Source organism: Haemaphysalis longicornis, unplaced genomic scaffold (assembly GCF_048455015.1).
Source record: "Haemaphysalis longicornis isolate Haplotype H1 unplaced genomic scaffold, Haemaphysalis longicornis Haplotype H1 scaffold_10, whole genome shotgun sequence".
In the NCBI taxonomy this organism is placed as follows: Eukaryota; Metazoa; Arthropoda; class Arachnida; order Ixodida; family Ixodidae; genus Haemaphysalis; species Haemaphysalis longicornis.
In genome coordinates, this window is record NW_027526204.1 from 49,194,829 (window position 1) to 49,215,024 (window position 20,196).

The 20,196-nt window shown below is 45.1% G+C and overlaps 1 protein-coding gene across 1 annotated transcript in view; it reads right to left on the reverse strand.

The window, feature by feature from the left end:
* Positions 1 to 4,644: 4,644 nt before the first annotated feature.
* The window catches only part of LOC144158479 (uncharacterized), a 30,896-nt gene continuing 15,344 nt past the window's right edge, over positions 4,645 to 20,196 (reverse strand). Inside the window, exon 5 of the mRNA XM_077689378.1 lies at positions 4,645 to 7,925. Coding sequence (XP_077545504.1) covers positions 6,719 to 7,925 — 1,207 coding nt within the window. The 3' untranslated portion in view covers positions 4,645 to 6,718. The remainder of the gene's footprint in view (positions 7,926 to 20,196) is intronic.

Consider the following 20,196-nt stretch of genomic DNA (forward strand, 5'->3'; position numbering starts at 1 on the left):
TGTCGTTGCTGAGCATGTCTTCCACTTGCAACCAGATGGCTTGCCGCTCATGTGAAGACGTGGTATGGTGACTGTCGGTTAGGTCGGGCTCCATCTTCAGTTATAATTTGGTGCTTCGCTAGTTTCTGGTGTAATTTTGAGTTCGACGAAAAACACTCACTGTAGCGATTGAGCATAGCCAATAATTTGTACCATTCTTGCGGTAGCCCCGGATTCACGTCGAAGGGATGCAGAAGCGTGAAGGTATCTTCGGGTGCATGTTCAAAGTTGGCAACTGCGATCACGACACTTGCTTCTAGCGGTTCTTCGAAGAACGCAATAGCAGTGCCCTTGTTTAAATACTCGTGCTCCTCTGTGAAATGAGTGACCAAAATGTGAGACCAACAATTACAATGCGGGAGCATTAGACAAAATGACAAACATGGCAGAGTACGTGGTGCCGTCAATGGTGACGCATGATGTGTGCGTTCCACTTGGGGTTACGAGATGACCTCCTGCTATGTTCGGACCGTCCCATCCGGTCAATTTTCTTCACTTTAGACGCAAATGATCTGCTCACTACTGTGTAATTGGCTCCTATGTCTATGAGGGCGACTACATCAAAACCATTGATGGACAACTTGACGCCATTTGCCGCCTTCCTCGAGTTCCTGGTGCGTCAGGGCGTCGCATCTCTCATATCTCGGCTTGTTCGTGTTGTTTGGGAACCATGCATCATCATTCCACCAGCAGGCCTGGTCATGTCGGGTATGCGTCACACTGTGTGGTTATCGTCGTGTTCGGTAATCACGTCAGGGTTAGATCTTGTCGTCGGGTTGAGGGCATGTCGTCAATCAAGGTGTTCGGTGCGTCCTTGCATCGTTGAAGGGTTTCCGTTTTCCTGCCATTGCGCAACTTCCCCTGCACAAGTTACTGCTTTTAGTTTCCCCCGTGTGGGCTGGGGGACTTTCCACATGCGAAGTCAGCATTGCTATGGCGGTTCGGCAACTGGTGTCGGTAGGGCAACGGCGAAAGGTTGAAATGTGCTGCTTAATGCTGGCTGTTGGACAGGTATTCTTCGATCTCAGTAGAGCACAGGCGGGGTCGGGGGCGTGGTGTGTCAACGGAGAACCCTCGCAAACCGAGCTTTTTTTAGGGGCAGCGAAGGTAGATGCGGTCGGCCTCTCGGCAGTGGTAGAACAGTGGACAATTATTGGACATCCGCGACACGTCGGTATTTGTTGGGGCGGGGGTTGCACCGCAATGGTCGGGCTGGCGACGGGATGATGGTACAGAGCCTCATGACAACAGGGCGCAGGTGGGCGATGTCGACTGACAGCAGCCGTGTAGGCAATGGGATGTGGCTTGCAGGTTGCTTGTGGTATTGTAGAAGTTCCCAGCGCTTGCTGCATTTTTTCCCTAATCATGTCGCTAAGAGAAGTGCCTACATAGGGTTGCGGCAGTGTTGGGAGAAGTTTCCGCAGCTCCTACCTCAGTACTGCGTGGATTGTCTCGCGCGGGCTACCTGCAGGAATCGGCGTGCTGTCGACGCAGTTTTCATTGGCCATGCCAACAAAGTTGTGGTCATACTGCTTAGCATGCATTTCGAGGATATTTTCACTGGTGCTGGCTTCGGTCACAGATTCGCCGATAGTTTTGGGGGAATGTAGATAAGTCCAGCAAACAGTTCCTCCTTCACACTGACAATTCAGAAGCGTAGCTTCCTTCCGCCATGCAAGGGTCAGCACGCCTGAAAGGCCTCTTCATGTCTTTGACGAACAGAACGCTTTCGTTACGGTGTAGTGTGCACATCTGCAGCAAGACTTCGCCCCGCTCTTTTTGCACAGCCGTGGCAAACGTCGTTAAAAATTGCATTTTGAATTCGTTCCAAGACTCCAGGGAGCTGTCATGGTTTTTGAAGCAGATCTATGCTCAGTCTTCAAGGTAGAACACTTGCCTTAATGTCTCCGCATCATCCCATCGGTTAAACAGCCTGACCAATTCGACTTGCTCTAACCAGTCTTTGGTATCTCTAGAAGGTGACCCATGGAGTGATGGGGTCTCCCTGGGTTGCTGAAGCACGAGGGCAGAACTGGTAGTGATCATCACGGTGCCTGCGTTAATCATGGTGGTTTTCATGACGTCTTCTTTCTTCACTTTATTCGGGAGCAGTCAAAACTCTGGCTGAAGAACTTTCTTTTGGCGGCTGACACGAGTTGGGCTTGCTTGTCGGCTTGACGACGGCTTCGGGTGCATGTACCCCGCACCTTCACCAGATGTCATGTAGCCAAAGACGACGCAGCTGTTACGAAGTACAAACAAGTTTATAGCAGAGAACTTTTGCTCCCCTAACAGCTCAAAGAATACACAGGCGGGCACGCAGCAGTCAGCAAAAACATGCGCAGGTGAGTGTCAGGAATTAAAGGGACACTGAAGTGATTTGTAAACAATGCGGGATTATGAGGGCAAATTGTAGTCCGGAGTCCCTAGGCCTCGTTTCGACCACTCTGAGCGCGTTTACGCGAATATATTTAGTAGAAAAATCAATTCGAAAATGCTGTCCTCCTCTCTGCACTCTCGCCCATTTTCTGTGGCGTTTTCGTGTGACGCCAGCAGGAGAGGAGCTGGCAATTGGCTGCGCTACTGCACGGCTCGCCGACCTTCCGCGACCGAGTCAGTCCGTCAGTCAGCCCAATGTTTAGTCCGCCGACCGCCGACGGGTCGTCGCAATTCGCTCGATCAGCTAAGCCACAACACGTTTGTGAATGGAAGAGCGTGCCTTTCTTTACTTCGTTGTTTGTACACTGTATCTAGCTCCAAGTCAAGGTCGCTTCACACAAGCGCACATGTGACGCTTCGCAGTCTGTACGCCAGTAGGAAAATATAAGGCCTCTTGAAGGGGAAGAGTCAGCGAAGTCAATATATGTACTAAGGAAATAAAATCAACTGATATTTTTACTGTACAGCGTAAAACTAGGGTGCGGGAAGCACTTTTTTGTGCTGAGCGAACAAGCACAGCGGTCAGCAGCACGACTACGCATCTGCGAACGCTTTTCCGTCTAAGAAATGCAATTGCTAGACGTGAGCTATTGTGGAAACTCGGGGGACGCTTACTGCACGAGCGCAATACAACAAAAAGGCACCTAAGCTGCTTGAAATACTAAAACTAAATAAAAGTGTAAACTGGCTATACATTATACACCTTATATTTGCTAGGATAGTACGGCTCGCTTCGTGGCCGAGTGGTCTGGAGCGGCATGTATGCCATGCCACCGCAAATGTTTTGCCAGTCACAAGTTCGAATCCCCGCGGGTGCATGCTTTTTTTTTAGAAGTTAACTTTCTTGTTTTTCGCGATGTTTTTCATACTGAGTTCATCTTTTTTTTTTTGGCCCGCAACGTTCATTGCTGCACAAACTAGCCCACAGAACTCGCGCAGGCTGGCACTGGCACGCTAGCGAGTTCTCGTTGGTGTGCTGTTGCCATAAGCACCGACAGCTTGCGGGCAGTGGGCACAGGCCAGAATCAACAGATCCTTGGCCTGGTGCGAACACGCTTTTTACGATACAGGCATGAGTGAGGCAAGCTCCAAATATGGGGGAAAAGCGCATGTATTTGAGCGTCTGCGGGGACGTGGAGGGTGTTCATGCACATCGTAGGGCTCGGCTAGTGAATGCTACGATTCCAAGCCGTCCTGGGAGGCTTATGTTCGCAGTTTACAGCCGACAACATGGCAGAAGCGCGGTACTACTATTACTGGGATATTGAGAATGCCCATCCAACGACGCCATCGGATGGCTAACACATTGTTTTACAGAACCGAAATCGAAACTTGTTTGATTGCTAACCTTGGGCATCGTCCAATCACGGTGCCCCCTCCTCCCAATGACACAGCTTAGTTGATGCGGCCACTGCAAACCGCGCATGGTAGTTTTTCTTCTTTCGCGCTTTGTAAAATTACAGATTTGTCAACCGGATAAACGATGAAAAGTGTGCTAATTTGAGCCAGTCTATGCAGTGCAAGCAAAAACGGGACCTTGACAAATTCACTTCAGTGTCCCTTTAACTAATGCGGCGTCTGCTCTGGAGGTATTTATCTCTCGGCACGAGTGTTCATTCAACCTTGAAATTGCATCTAGAACTCTGTAGATCAAAGAACATTATTCTAGGCTGGTGACATTGTCCAAAACACTCTCCCTATCAAAGAGACAACTCGTGACGCATAGAAAATAAAGGATGATGAAACACAGGCTTCACTTGGCCCATGAATAACACAGGTAAGACAGTCCGGCGCAGCCGGTTGGCAAACAATACGTAAATAAATAAACCCAATGCATGGTTCGTGGCAATATTTCGGAGGCACTATCTAGTACCTTCTAGCATGGTTACAGTGTTTTGCACCTAATTTTGTCTTACCTCTGTCTGGCGCCAGCACACTTGCAGTTCAAATTTCAGCCTCGAGAGTGCCAAAGTAACTTGGAGCGTGATAAACAGCACAGCACCGGCATATGCAGGAGTGCTTTTACATCCTAATAAGTTACTGATGGGCATCCGCATAGCATGCACACCATTAGACACCTTTTACATGAATTTGTCTCATTGAAAGAAATGATGTGTTCATAACGCAGTAAGAAAAAATTCGAAATTTATAAACCAGTATAAATGTATTTATTAGGCGACCATGTGTGAATACACTTGTAGGCAAACAAATACTGTACAAGACAACATTGAGGTTGGGAATCCAGATTCAGCATACTTGGAACAAAAATAAATGGTGCGTGGAGGTGGCGGTAGGCCAAAATGTAGAGGATTATTTTACTGCACAAAACATAGGTGATTTTGAGAGCCACAGTGTTGCCTCTTATGATCAACCAGTTTATATTCTAGGTCGAGCTCTTCGGTACTAAACACATAAGAACACTCACCATTCTCCACCTCATAAACGGCCAAGCTATGATTTAAGTAAAGCTGTTACGACATGTACAGAAGTCTTTACGACAGCACAAAAGTGTCAAAAAACAACACAAAAGTTGCTTGAGTAGTCTGCATGCCAGTATGCAAACCCCCTACAACCTTCTTTAATAAGTGTACACATATCTAGTGTCTTTCTAGGCAATGCTTTTCTAACACACTCTGAACTGATCCTTTTGCCACAATGCAGTTTTGTTGTAAACTTACCATATCTAAGCAAACGTCTGTTGACGTTACTAGCAAATGGGCTTTTGTGACTGCAACCTGTTAACATTAACAATAGTCCTTTCAAAGGATGGGAATTCTGACCAATGTGATATGAAATTTTGCATCAGGACATTTTATATATATATATATATATATATGTGTACAGTTGAACCCTTTTATAAGAGACATGTACCGGGGAGCAGTTTCTGTCTCTTTTATGACATGTCTCTTATAAGCAGGGAACCATGTTTGCACTCACTAATCAGACCTAGTTCAATGTGGGCACCATATGACTAAAATAGGCTCAAAAGAACGCTACAGCTTGTTGCAAAAGATGTAAAGATTCATTCTAATTTATGTTTGGCTCCCCGAATTCATGAAACAGTTCTGAATCTTTGTTTGCTTCATGATTGTACTTACTGTTTTTACAACCGATTCTACAAGCTTTTTTTCCTTTACTGTTTGTGGAAGATGAATTATAGATGTTGAGTTCACAAGCATTAGTAATAGCCAGAGCGGGCAGCTTCTTGCGCTGTGTGCTCAGGCTATTTATTACACTTGCAGGACTCAACATCTGTGATGCTTCTTGATTGGGAGCTAGGTGAGTGGGAGAGCCTGCATGTGCGGTTGCTCGCGCACCAATGAATGGCAGTAAGCTTGAACCACTTCCGTAAGTTGCATTTTCATTGGCAGGGCTTCTCATCGTCATTTCATAGCTGACTGAACCACCATGTCTTTGCTGAAGTTATAATAGTGACTGCAGGCGCCTGTTGTCCACCTGTGTTTCCACACTGGAAGCAACTGCAATGAGTGACTGGTGGCACTGCATCTGAAGTTAAAATGTCTGTTACAAGCGAGATTATTGATTCAAGTTCAAGGATGACTTGTTCCTTATAACCAACTGTCTTCTACATCCGATGTCTGTTATAAAAGAGGTCAATTTAATGGAAAAGATATGGCAGCCAACCATGTGGGTCAATAGTGTCTCTTATACCCATTTGTCTTTTACATCCATGTCTCTTATAACGAGGTTCAACTGTATATACCAATGGGACTTTCCAGTAAAATTTTTGCTGCCATATGAGACTAAAGTAATCTTTCATAACATGTGCCATAGTTCATGAATATTCAAGTGACATTTTACCACAAAATTATTTCAGAAATGTTGCTAATATAGTTTTAATCAAAGTTATACAATGCTTGTATAGGTAGATGGTGTCATTTATGAAAACTACTGGCTTGCGAAACACTAGAGCTTGTTGCCGAAGTGCAATCTTTTATTCTTAACCGGGCATGCTCTTTCAGTAAAGCTCTTGTGACGGATGCTACACGAATAGATCCTCTCGCCATAGTGCAAACTTTCATGAATAACCAAGTGGCTTCTCTTTGTGAAGCACTGGTGACAAGTGCTACACACATAGGGCCTCTCACCAGAGTGACATCTTGTATGACAACCAAGTCACACCTTTTTCTGAAGCTCTTCTGACAGGTGCTACACAAGTAGGGCATCTAACCAGAGTGCCGTCTTTCATGTGCAGTAAGGTGGGCTTTTTGGATAAAGCTCAGCTGACATGTGCTACACTTGTAGGGCCAGAGTGCAATCTTTCATGCCCAACCATGTGGGCTTTTCGAGTAAAGCTTTGCTGACAAATGCTACACACATATGGCCTCTCCCCAGAGTGCGATCTTTCATGAACAACCAGGTGACACCTTTTAGTAAAACTCTTTAGACAGACACTACACTTATAACGCCTCACACCAGAGTGAACCCTTTTATGAGTAACAAGGTCGCATCTTTTAGTGAAGCTCTTGTGACAGATAAAACACAAGTAGGGCCTCTCCCCAGAGTGCAATCTTTCATGCCTAACCAGGTGGGCTTTTCGAGTAAAGCTTTGCTGACAAATGCTACAAACATATGGCCTCTCGCCAGAGTGTGATCTTTCATGAATAACCAGGTGACATCTTCTAGTAAAACTCTTCTGACAGACGCTACACGTATAAGGCCTCACACCAGAGTGAACCGTTTTATGAGTAACAAGGTCGCATCTTTTAGTAAAGCTCTTCTGACAGATAAAACACACGTAGGGCCTCCCGCCAGAGTGCAATTTTTCATGCCTAACCAGGTGGGCTTTTTGTGTAAAGCTTTGCTGACAAATGCTACACACATATGGCCTCTCGCCAGAGTGTGATCTTTCATGAATAACCAGGTGACATCTTCTAGTAAAACTCTTCTGACAGACGCTACACGTATAAGGCCTCACACCAGAGTGAACCCTTTTATGAATAACAAGGTCGCATCTTCTAGTAAAGCTCTCCTGACAGGTAAAACACAAGTATGGTCTCTCACCAGAGCGATCTCTTTCATGCCTAACTAGGTGGGCTTTTTGGGAAAAGCTTTGCTGGCAAATGCTACACACATATGGCCTCTCGCCAGAGTGCGATCTTTCATGAATAACCAGGTGACATCTACTAGTAAAACTCTTCTGACAGACAAAGCACAAGTAGGGCCTCTTGACAGAGTGCAATCTTTCATGGGTCACAAGGCTAACTCTTTCAGTGAAACTCTTCTGACAAGTTTTGCAAATGTGAGGCCCCTCCACAGTGTGCACTCTGATGTGGATGTCCAGGTGATGTTTATCACAAAAAGATTTCTTGCAAACAGTACAAACCCAGAGCATCTTACTGGAGCGAACTTCTGTATGAGTTCCCTGCTTGTTCCCCTGACATAACAGGCATGACTGCAGCTTCCCTCCAAACTGGATTGCTGGACTGCAATGAAAAAGGCCAAGCGGATAAAAATGAAACAAGGTTAAGCAAAACAGCCTGACAATACTGCAATAAATAAACAAAATGTGAAGTGCTTGGCCTGCCAAACCAGTTTTGCTGCCAATACATGTGTAGCAATTGTGAAACACTCCAAGCTTCACACAGCAGAGAAGGCCTGGAAATTACCCAAATTGCAGTTTTACAAGGTTCTTAGGCATTACCGTAACTTTATGACAAACTTATACTTGTAAATACAGCAGTAATTCGTACATGTGCTGTGCATGTAGGCCATATTTAAACCACGTCATCGCAAGACCAGTGTCACTTTTACCATCAAAAGGGTACTCTAATTGGGCCATCAGAAACCATAACTTAAAATTATGCATGTCTTATCTCAAGTGAATAACATTATACATATACATGGCTTGCAGATGACGTCACCGCCATTCGTTCTAGTGCACTGGTTTCATCTTTTTCAGCGCTGTTTTTGATAACAGCTACAGTACGTTCACAGCCTTCCACCCCACATGCAGAGCACCAACATGGCATTTAGTGACGTCAGTGCAAGCTCTCTATATGGTCAAATACAAATACATTATCACGATCGTAGTAGTGCCATCCAAGATTTCAGATATTTACCATTAAGTAAAAACTATTTAACTCGCATAACAATCGCAAAAACATCCAAGCTGTCGGTAACAATGACACATCAGCATCCGCATATTCTCAAATCTTTTGTGACACACAATGTATAAATATACATATACATTAAGATAAAAGTAACTCGCAGTGTATAGGCGCTTTTGCTGCAATGCATTTTTGCTATGCTTATATGCAAGAGAAGTCTGGTGTGCTCAACTTGAAGGCTAAAATGGAGCTGTTTGAGTACTCCTCTTAAGTCAGAGTGTTCATAAGAGAATTGTAGTCATGAAAAAAATTAAATGCGAACACGAAAATATGAAGCAGACACGCAAAATTGAAAACACTATTCATTGAGATCAATTGTGGTACGCTATTGGTATATTTGGAAAGACACTATTCCCAACTTTGTTTTTGTAACTAAGACACCTATCATTTTGATTTGTGTGGAAAGGAATTGCACTATGTGTGTGTTCCACTTCATGTTTTTGTGTTCACATTTCGTTTGTCTGTGACTGCACTTTTTAAAAGCAGTATGTTCACAATTCACAATGATACAAACCTGCGATAAGTGAAAGTGAAAATGTAGAACATTACTGCCCACCTAGACCATCAGGACGTCACTAAGAGGAACATCATTTCACTATGATCTGCAAGCCTGCTGATTGAAATTCAGATGTAATAGTACAAAGAACAAAGCTATAGAGGACTCGATTGGCAGTGACATCCAACAACCACTGAAAGTCTTCAGCCTGCACATGTTGTGGTCATAAAAATAAGCACAGCCCATTGAGTTCTGTTTTGGCTACCAACGACTGAAAGAGATGAGCACCCACCGTTGCCAATCACCAATTTCCTCTAGCACCCCTGCAGTGGGAATTTTCTTTATAGCACCAGAAAACTGAATAGTCTAACCCCGTGATAATGAATTCCTATGACTACAGAATTCCCATGGAAACAAAATATTTTCGTACCCCGAGCAAATGTCCATAGAAGCTCATGCAGTTCACATCTCTCGGCAATGAAATGTTGTTTAACAGTGATGCCGCATTAACGAAATTCGGTGCATGTCCAGTCAGCATGCTATCTACCCACCTAAAGCTAAGAGTTTCCAAAAAGTGTTCAAATGCAATTTTTGCAGACTGAAATTGCATAAACTTCTGCAACAGCCAACTTGCATGGCTGTCTCCTTATTTGTTTAGAAAAAGAGCGCGCAGAACATGGGCTTGGAAGCTGCCTCGTAGGGAACCCACCAGGGGCCACACAATTTATCACCTATGCCTCTGATTCGTTTGGTCATGGGTGGTGAGGATGGTGACTCATGACATGGCTTGGGCTAGACTAGCTGGCTACCACTAAACCAAAGCCAGTGCATTGGCTAAACAGCATGTGTGCGTTCATTGTGCATGTGACGATCGGCACATTGGCCATTGATAAGATGCCTCTGCCAGCCCCAAAGCTGAATTTTTTACTGAAACAAGATAAGGTAGCCGTCATTTGCCAATTCAGTGGCCCAAGTGGAGGGAGGGAGGATAGCACTGACAGACCACATGTTTGGAACTGCATGCAGCTCACTTTCCACCCTTTTTAGAAGCAAGGCAACAACTCTTTATTGGCGCACGTGTGCAAAACAAGACCGATGGCTACTGTCGTGTCGGACTTTGATAAAGCGGTGTTCACTGTTTCGTGAACAGCATTGGAACAACGAGACGCCACTGCCTGACAAAGTCCGTCAACAGAAGCAGGACATTGCTGACCATGTTCGGTGCAGAGGACCACAAAAAAAAAATGCGCAGAGGAAGCAAACACGCAGGGTGTTTTGGATGAGTTTGATACGATTCGGTCATTCTTAGGTGTATATGTCGATGACAAGCAATGAACCACTTTTTGTAGTGTGATAGCAGAGATTTGAAGCTGCTCCAAGGTAAGATTTGCAGAGAAATATAACCGACTTTAGCAAAAAAATATCCGGTTTGGAGGCGATTTTCCTGTCATTTCTGTTTCATTCTTCTGGCTTCAAATTTCTGGCTACACGATTTTTTTCTGGGGCAATTCCATTATTGTGGGGTTCCATTGATTTCAGGGCACAACACAGGTGATGAGGCGTGCAATATTGGAAAGCTCCGAAATAATTTTGACCACCTGGGGATGTTAAAGGGAGACGCGGGTCGAAAAATCGCGACTTTTTGAGAAAAAAGACTTGTTTTGTGTTGCATCTTCATTTTTGCTCAAAAAACTTTTATTTCTGAAAAAAGCAGGTCGAAATTCGCACGAGAAATTAGGTAAAAATGTGCGCAAGTGGACAGCAGCGGCGCGAGAAATAGCCAAAAGTCACGAAAAGTGCGCCCTGCTCACGGCAATCCTACGCGAAAGCACGGCGCCGCCCACCATGTGCGATCGGCCATGCGAGCGGTAGCGGCCATCTTCTCCATTTCCCACCAGCCCTAGTCTCATATTTCCACACAAAATAAAAGAAAAACAAGAAAAAGAACGCGTATGTCGCGCGTTTTGAGTCATGCGCCACGGAACGCACGGCCGCCATTGGACGGCACCTGACAGCGGTCCGATCCAATGGCCGCGCGTGTCCGCGAGTAGTACTGTTCGATGATTTTCTATTTCTCAGCATGTTTGCATGATGGCCAGCCTGAAAGCGCGATTTCAAGACCCGCAAGTATCGAACTATATGCAAGTACTGAGGAAGGCGGCAAAATGCGCTCCAGAAAGCGGTCGGCACGGCCGCCGACCTTGACGCTCGCCCGGCCGCTAAGCCTAATGCCGCCGCCGATCACCGCGACCGTGGTTGTGATATCAACTTTGATGTAAAATTCGTGCAGTGAACAGCCAAATTACAGTGATGGAAAGTTCTAACGACTTGCTATGCTTTGTACAAAAGGTTCTCTTCACTGTGACGTAGTTTTGTGCGGTGACAATCACATTTCCGTCAATACAAATGTCTCAAACTTTCAAACTCAATTTTCTCATTTTCGAATTTTTGGTCCCTCCTGTTTTGTGGAAAGTTTCTTGGAAACTGATAATTGATCTAGAATATGCAATTTGCACACGCATAGCTGAAGATATGTAGAGTGCAGTTATCTATTTGACATAAAGATATTTCACAAAATAAAATACGAAAGTGCCAGGTTATTTTCCAGTGTACGGCGAAAAAAAATTGGCTGCACTTTCGTAATTTTTTTGCGTTTCCAGTTCTTTCACGCAGTTCTTACCTAGATAACTGCACTCTGTGGTATCCAAAGGATTAAATGAGCTACAGGAAAATGCCTTTCGGGAATATTTGCTATATCTAAAAGTTTCCACAAAAATTAGCATAATTTGCTTGTCAATTATATAACTAAAAAACTATTACAGCTATACAAAAAACTAATGGCATATTTGAAATCTGCGTCAAAACATCTATTGCAGTCTGATTCTCAAACTTGTAGGGCCAATAAAAAAAAAGTTGTTTCGAGGTGCATCTCCCCTTAATGTGTGCTGAAATCTCGTACACACAGGCATTGCTGCTTTTCTCCTCCATCAGAAAAGCGACTGCCACGTGATGAATCGAAGCCGCGAGCTCGTGCTCAGCAGCACGCCTTAGCCACTGAGCCACCGCGGGGGGTATTCTGGGATGCCACTGTACTCGCAATGTAAAAAGGATGAGAGAGACGATGAGAAGAATGTTTACAAAAAAACACAGACTACAGCTTCAAAATGATGACCTCTGGGCTATGCACAGCACCAGCAAGGTTCCAAAAGGTCATGAATGCTTAGATAGTGGTTCTTAAGTCGCATTGTCCGCATTGATGACATCACTTGCTTGCTTGGAGCTTCTAAAACTCCTTGGAAGGGTGCTGCGAGTAGTCAAGACAAGTTAAAGATTGGGCTTTATGGTTAAAAGGCTCAAACCTGCTTCTTTGCATTTAAGTACTTTTTCAATAAGATCAGCAATCGTGAAGGAGCCAAGCCCAGCAAAGGGAGGACGTCAGCTGGAGCAAACTGGAAGCTGAAGACAAGTGCAGGCACAGATATCACTGTTTACCATTGCTATCAGTACTTTGTTATTAACATAGCAACTTGTTGTGATTGCTTGCACTCATGGTCTTGTGGCTAGTGCAAGCATTGTAACTGCGAGGTACGGTTGCCTTTCCCTCAATGATGTGCGATTGGAAGACTGCCTGATGCAACCTTTTCTAATCGCAACCTTTCAACAACAAGGGCTCAGGAATAAAAACCGGAATGTCCGGACTTGTGATGTACCCTTCCTGGCGTTGTTCAGTTCGAAATACACTGGTACCGTATTTTCCGGTCTATAAGTCACACCTTTGTATAAGTCGCACCCCCCTCAAAATGAGTTTTTCAAAAAAAAAACCGTATATAAGTCGCACCGTTGTATAAGACGCACCGGTATATAAGACGCACTTGTTAATTATTTAAACTCATAGTGAATCAGATCGTTAGAAAGTGCGGTGAAAGTACATGGTTGTGGCGGCCGCCGCCTAGTAATGCATCCCTCTGTAAGCAGGGCTAGACACGGGCATATAACATCCAAAGTCTGGACATAACTACTCCTCAAAAGTGGTTTATGGATACACACAGATGACATGTACTTACGGACTGCGTTTAGGCAAAAACATCGAAATCTTTTTCCTCAGACTCGCTAACAAATAATTCAGTATCTTCAGTGGGAGTTCCACCGGTGCATCACTGTTGTCCTCCGACTCTCTGATGTCATCTTCGCCAACATCGTTACCACTCGCGGACCGGATTACTCCATCCTTTGTCAACCCGGCTACAACTGTTTTTGCAGAAATGGAGTCCCAAGAGACCCATTTGGCCACCTCTCCAAACGTCGCGCGCCTCTTGTGTGCTGTCGTAAATCAGCACAATAAAGGTGTCATGGAGGACGGAAGTGACGCGACGGGAAGTGGCACGAAAATCAAAACTTATCTCCAAGCTGTCATTTTAAAAATTAGCAGCACGTTTACCTCCTTCAGAGTAACTGTCTGTAATAATTCATGAGCTGCATTTTGTTTTTGCAACCCAGTTTGATGTTACTTTGAATTTATTCTGAACTGTAGTTACTGCGCATGGCCTAAAGTGGCGCGTGGTTGTCGCAGGCCATTATCATTCTTTTGACTAGAAAAAGCTGAAAATTCTTTGGTGCAATGTCCCGAAGCGACATAGGGGCTATGAGAAATGCCGTACCGGTCAACTTGGGATTGATTTACACTGTAGAGCTGTGTCTCAACGTGCGCTGACCACGTGCGGCCGCCGCGAATCAGATTTATTCCATACATAAGTTGCACCGGTGGATAAGACGCACCAACGAAAATTTCAGAAAAAAACTGCGACTTACACACCGGAAAATACGGTACTTATATTCGAACCAGTTTCCAAAAGTACCACATAAGAGGTCTCGGACAGGAATATAAAGGAGGAAATTAAAGGAAAATAAGTGGCAGTGACTGCAGTGGTTTCCTTTACCGGTAAACTTTGGATGATGGCCACATTTCCGTAAGCCTTGATTTGCTTGATATTGAAAGGACTTCGTCCCTTGCTATCATGTGAAGTATACGTTTGATAGACATGCATGATCAGTTAGCATCACCCTTGCCCACTTTATGTGGCTATTTAAGGCAAAAGCTCTACTACCCTAAATCTTTCAAGGTCATTCATCACATCACAATGATGTTTAGCCACCGGCGTGCAAGTGGCGTCTTCTTTTTTACGCAAGCTGAATCTTTCATTGGCTTTGTTTCCTCGGACCAGCACAGCTTCGCTATTACACCACTAGGCGATGATGAAAACGCTACATCGCATGTGCCTTATCCACCAGCTGCGGCTGGCCTGACTGTGTGAGGTTCAGTGCAGGCGAACTACGTTACTCAGCGAGGGTTTGCTCACTGATATATGAAAACTTTGGGCTGACTGAGTTTAGAAGAAGCAAGACAAGTGGGCACAGAATGCACAGACATGAAAGCTCTGGTTTGCAAGCTCTTTTTCCAGCACTTGGTTGCCCAGTGTCACTACTGATGGTGTGCTGGTGGGTCTGTGGGTGCATGCCCTTTAGTACAAGCAAAAGGATAAACCCAGTCAACCAGCAGATTGAGCTAGACAGCAGGCTCTAAAATATCAAGCAAAGGCAAACTCATGAAGCGCTGCATCCATAGTCTGCTTTCACTTTTGATAAGTACATTTAGAAGTGTTAAACCTGAGCAAATTTTTTTCGCTAGTACTCTGCTGTTTTAGCTTAACGCCTTGTACCTCAAAAACGTCCGGAAGACTGATGGTATTCTATTGCTTGCAGTAGCCTGCAGGCATGCAACCAAGCAGTCGTGGCATGTAAAAAACAGCCAGAGATGTCACCGCTGGCAAGCACAATTATTTTACAATATACAGCAATTTTTAGTGTATTGTATGAAACACAGCCCGATTTATTATTGCATGGAAAGGGCTGTATTTTGCAGTAAGAAAAATTGCTTTCCACTTCTGTTTACTGCGAATATTATGTGCAAGGCCACCCTTTGGGCTATGTTTCCCAGGTAATAAGAAAGTATGACAACCATGTTAAAAACTGTTAAGTAGGTGCTACACATAACAGGATCTTGAGTATGTCACTCCAGTAATAAGCATAATAATGGCGTCCTTCAGATACTTTTGCAGTCTCGGCTAGACATTTCGATACAAAAAACTCAATGGGACCAACAATTGTGTGGTTAGCTGGGGCTTCACATAGCCACCAATGTGGGTGAAATTCCCCGAGCAGGATCTTGCGGCCAAAACTGCTAACAAAAACCATTAGCAACAGGTTTGCCATTTTTTGACTAAATATTATATCTGCTGTTTTATTAGGACTACATAGAAGCTCGAATGCACTCTAGCACACAGCGGAAAAAAGTAAAAACTAGTACAGCCCAATAAAATAGTGCCACCCTTTCCTCTTTCACCAGCATTATATTTCGTGCAGTTTGTATTCTCAGTGAGTTCTCATCCTTTTGACAGCAACAAAGTGCCATTTCAGCCTCTTTGTATTCCTAGTAGGCTCACAAACCACACAAACAACAACGTGATGGCCTCCCTCAAACGCTCTTTTTTACATGATGCTTACTGAAAAAAAAATCTCAATCAAAAAACCCAATGACCCCTCAGGAGCCCGCACATCTGCTCCTGCAAGACGAAGATATTGGCATAGTCATTGGTGTGGTCTTTGACACCATTTCGGATGATTGAGACTTTCACCAAGGTAGAATTATGTACAGCAATACTGCACTGTGCATCAGTATAGAATTTAACTTAAAATATTTATTTTGTGGGTTTAATGCCAAAGCTGTACAGTAGTCGATAGCTACGCAATTATTTTGATCAGCTCATAACAAATCACAGGCTGTCTCACTTTTTGCCACCATCTGGAAAGTGGCCACAACAGCTGCCATCAAACCCTTGTCCTTGGTCTTATCAACATAACGGCTTAAAGGGACGCTGAAGTGATTTGTAAGCTTTGCGGGATAACTAGTAAAAACTGTAGTCCGGATTTTTTAGGCCATGCTTCGACCACTCTGGGTGCGTTTACCGTATTTTCCGGTGTATAGGTCGCGGTTTTTTTCTGAAATTTTCGTTGGTGCGTCTTATCCACCGGTGCGACTTATGTATGGAAAAATTCCAGTTCGCGGCGGCCACGCGTGGGCAGCGCACGTTAGGAAACACAGCTCTATGGTCAAAATGAATCCGAATCCCACCGCTACTGTGTTTCTCATAGCCCATATGTCGCTTCAGGACATTAAATCAAAGAATTAGCAGTTTATTCCAGTCGAAAACAATGATAACGGCCTGCGACAACCGCGCGCCACTTTCTCCATGCGCAGTAACTACAGTTCAGAATAAATTCAAAGTAATATCAAACTGGGTAGCAAAAATAAAATGCAGCTTATAAATTATCACAGAGAGTTACTCTGAAGGAGGTAAACGTGCTGCTAATTTTCAAAATGACAGCTTGCTGATAAGTTTCGATTTTCAGGCCGCTTCCGGTCGCGTCACTTCCGTCTGCCATGACACCTTTATTGCGCTGATTTACGACAGCACGCAAGAGACGCGCGATGTTTTGAGAGGTGGCCAAATGGGTCTCCGTCTCTTGGGACTCCATTTCTACAAAAGTAGTTGTAGCCGGGTTCATAAAGGCCGGAATGATCCATTCCGCGAGTGGTGGCGATGTTGGCGAAGAAGATATCAGTGAGTCGGAGGGCGATAGCGATTTGCTGGTGGAACTCCCTCTTGAAGTTGCTGAATTGTTTGTAAGCAAGTCGGAGGAAGAAGACTACAATGGTTTTGCCTAACGCCGTTTGTAAGTACATGTCATCTGTGTGTATCAATAAACCATTTTTGAGAAGTTTGTTCTGTCAATACTTTGGACGGGAGATGCATGAGTCTAGTCCTCCTCACCGGGCGATGCGTTGATAGGCGGCGGCCGCCGCAACCATGTACTTTCGCCACTCTTTCTAACGATCTGATTCACTGTGAGTTTACCTAATTAACAAGTGCCTCTTGTACACCGGTGCGTCTTATACACCGGCGCGACTTATATACGTTTTTTTTGGAAAAACTCATTTTGAGGGGGGTGCGACTTATACAAAGGTGCGACTTATAGACCGGAAAATACGGTACGCAAATTCGTTTATTAGAAAAATCAATTAAAAAACGCTGTCCTCCTCTCTGCATCCTCATCTATTTTCTGAGGCATTTTCGTGTGGCGTCAGGAAAAAATGACTTGGCTTGACTGCGCTACTGCACGGCTCAGCGACCTTCGAACAGAGTCAGTTGGCCCAGCGTTTAGTCCACAGGCCGCCGACGGGTCGTCACAATTCGTTCACTCAGTTGATACTAAGCCCCGACATGTTTGTGAATGGAATAATGTGCCTTTCTTTATTTTGTATACTGTATCAAGCTCCAAGTCCAAGTCGCTCCCCAAGCGCACATGTGACACTTCGCTGACTGGTACGCGAGTAGGAAAATGTGAGGCCAGTTTAAGGTAGGAGAAGAGTAAGCGAAGTTAATATAGGTACTAAGAAAATAAAATCAACTGAAACTTTCACCTTACAGCATAAAACTAGCGTGCAGGACGCACACTTTTTGCACTGGGTGAACCACAGCGGTCAGCAGCACGACCACACAACTGGGAACGCTTTTCTGTCTAAGAAATGCAACTGCTAGATGTGAGATATTGTGAAAATTTGGGGGACGCTTACTGCACGAGTGCTATACAAGAAATAGTCATCTAAGCTGCTTGAAATGGTAAAAATAAATAAAAGTCTAAAGTGGTTAAACATTAAATACCTTATATTTTCACCACCAGCAGCACTGGCTTGTGGCCGAGGGGTCTGGAGGACTAGGTAAAGTATTTTGCAATCCGAAAGATTGAATCCCCGAGGGTGCATTCTTTTATTTTTTGTAGGTTGATTTCTTCGTTTTTGGCCAATGTTTTCTATACTGAATTCACCATTTTTGGGGCGTAACGTTCATTGCTCCATGAGCGAGTTCACAGAATGCGCGCAGGCTGACACTGACGCACTAGCGAGTTCTTGTTGGCGTGCTGTGGCCATAAGCACGGCACTGCTTGTGGGCAGTGGGCCCAGGCCAGCCTGGTGCGAACATGCTTTTTATGATACAGGCATGAGTGAGGCAAGCTCGAAAGGTCGGGGAAAAGGGCATGACATGGCTGTTCTCCGAGCAGTGCCAGCGAACAGGCCGCAGCCGCGAATCGAAGCTAAGCAGCTCAGGTGCACAGGGGCTTCCAGGCAGGGCTTCGTGTCGTCTGCTACAGTGTGGGAGCGCGCCGTGCTTGCTTCGCAGTGAAGAACACCTAACTCTCGACATGCTTGTAGCGTCCTAGCGTGCCGCGACACCATAGCGGGAAAGTGAACTTTACTCACTGCAGCGCATTGTTTAGTTCATGCGTACTACAAGTGAGCGCTTCCTCTTTTCAGCACCACGATCCCAGTTAAATGCGTGTATTGTTGCAACATTTCCGGACTGGTTTGATTCATGTTGTGGGACTAAATGCCAGAAAATGACTGGCTATGAAGACGCTGTAGAGGAGGGCTCTGGATAACCACTCGAGGCACTTTGACGTGCACTGATATCGTGCAGCAAAACGCATATCCTTGCATTTTGCCTCTATTAAAATGCGCCACCTGCTACCGTGATCAAACATGGCTCCCCCGGCTCAGTATAGCCAAGACCCCTAACCACTGAGCCAACATGCCGTGGTATTCTCATGACTTAACTGCACTCTCGAGTAAAGACCGTTGTGGAGTAAAGCTGTATTTTCTGCATCTGCTCCCTTAAGCAGATGGTCATATGCCCGGATATGGGGTCTGGCCCACCTTTTTTTATTTCGTCATGTTAACATGCTCAGCCTAGTTCAAAGGTGTTTGTGGATTGCTCGATGCGACTTCGAATTTGATCAATGAAATTATGTGAACAAAGAACGAAAGAAGAATACGTAGCAGGTGCCAACAAATGGTAGTGCCGCCGTCTCCCAATACTTAGCCAGGTAGGCAGCGCAACCAATAATATTTGCATTATAATGCAGCAGACCAGATTAGGGCCAGTCCAGGACTCTGATGGAGAATAGGACGATTGGGCAGGATGTGTGAGACTCGCTTGCCGGGTGACTGCTTGAACCGTCTCGACTACAATAATCATATTCAAGAAAAAAAGCCAACAAACCGACCAAAGTCGCGGGATCGAAACCTACCCTCTGTGGCCGAAATTCAGTGGAGATGAAATGCACCGACACTCATGTTCTGCATAATGCGGAATAAATCCTGGAGATCGAAATTGTATAGAGGTGTCCTCTACAGCGTCTCTCATTAAACAAAATCAAACCAGCCCTAAAATGTTTGCAACATACATTTAGCAGGGATCGTGGCACTGAAAAGAAGCACTCAGTTGTGGTATGCACAAACTGCACAATGCGCCGTAGTGAATGAAGTGCGCTTTCTCGCAGCAGTGTCGCGATGTGCTAAGATGCTACAATCATGCCGAGAGTTAGCAAAGGAAGCACAGCACTCTCCCGCACTGTAGCAGACTACACTAAGCTCTGCCTCCAAGCCCCCCGTGTGGCTGTGCTGCTTAGCTTAGATGCGCGGCTGCGGCTTGGCGCTGGCACTGAGCGAAGCACGGCCATGCTGCGCCGTATTCCCACCAAGAGTGGATGACACTGTACATCGACGTTGAACATAAGACGTGGAATGAAGTACTTCCATATGTCCCGTTTCCATACAACACAGCTACCAGAAAACCACGCAGATGAATCTGAACTTGTCCACAAAGGCTGTCAACTACCATGCTCTATGCCATGCTGCCAGATGTAGACGACGACCTCAACAATGACGTACAAGGGTACCATAAGCGTGCAGAGGAGGCAGGAGGCCTGCCAGCTTGTGAAGGGCATGTAACGGATCTGCAGTTCTAATGCCAGATGCTACAAAGATACTACAACCTTTAATGCGGAGACACCTAGTATCACCCAGAAGATTGTATGGGGGTTGGGAGTCTACTCGCCTCCCTTATGTTAATTTACTTAAGTTTGGGACACATGCGCTTCTCACACCTATCGCACGCATCTGATCCCACACTGCTG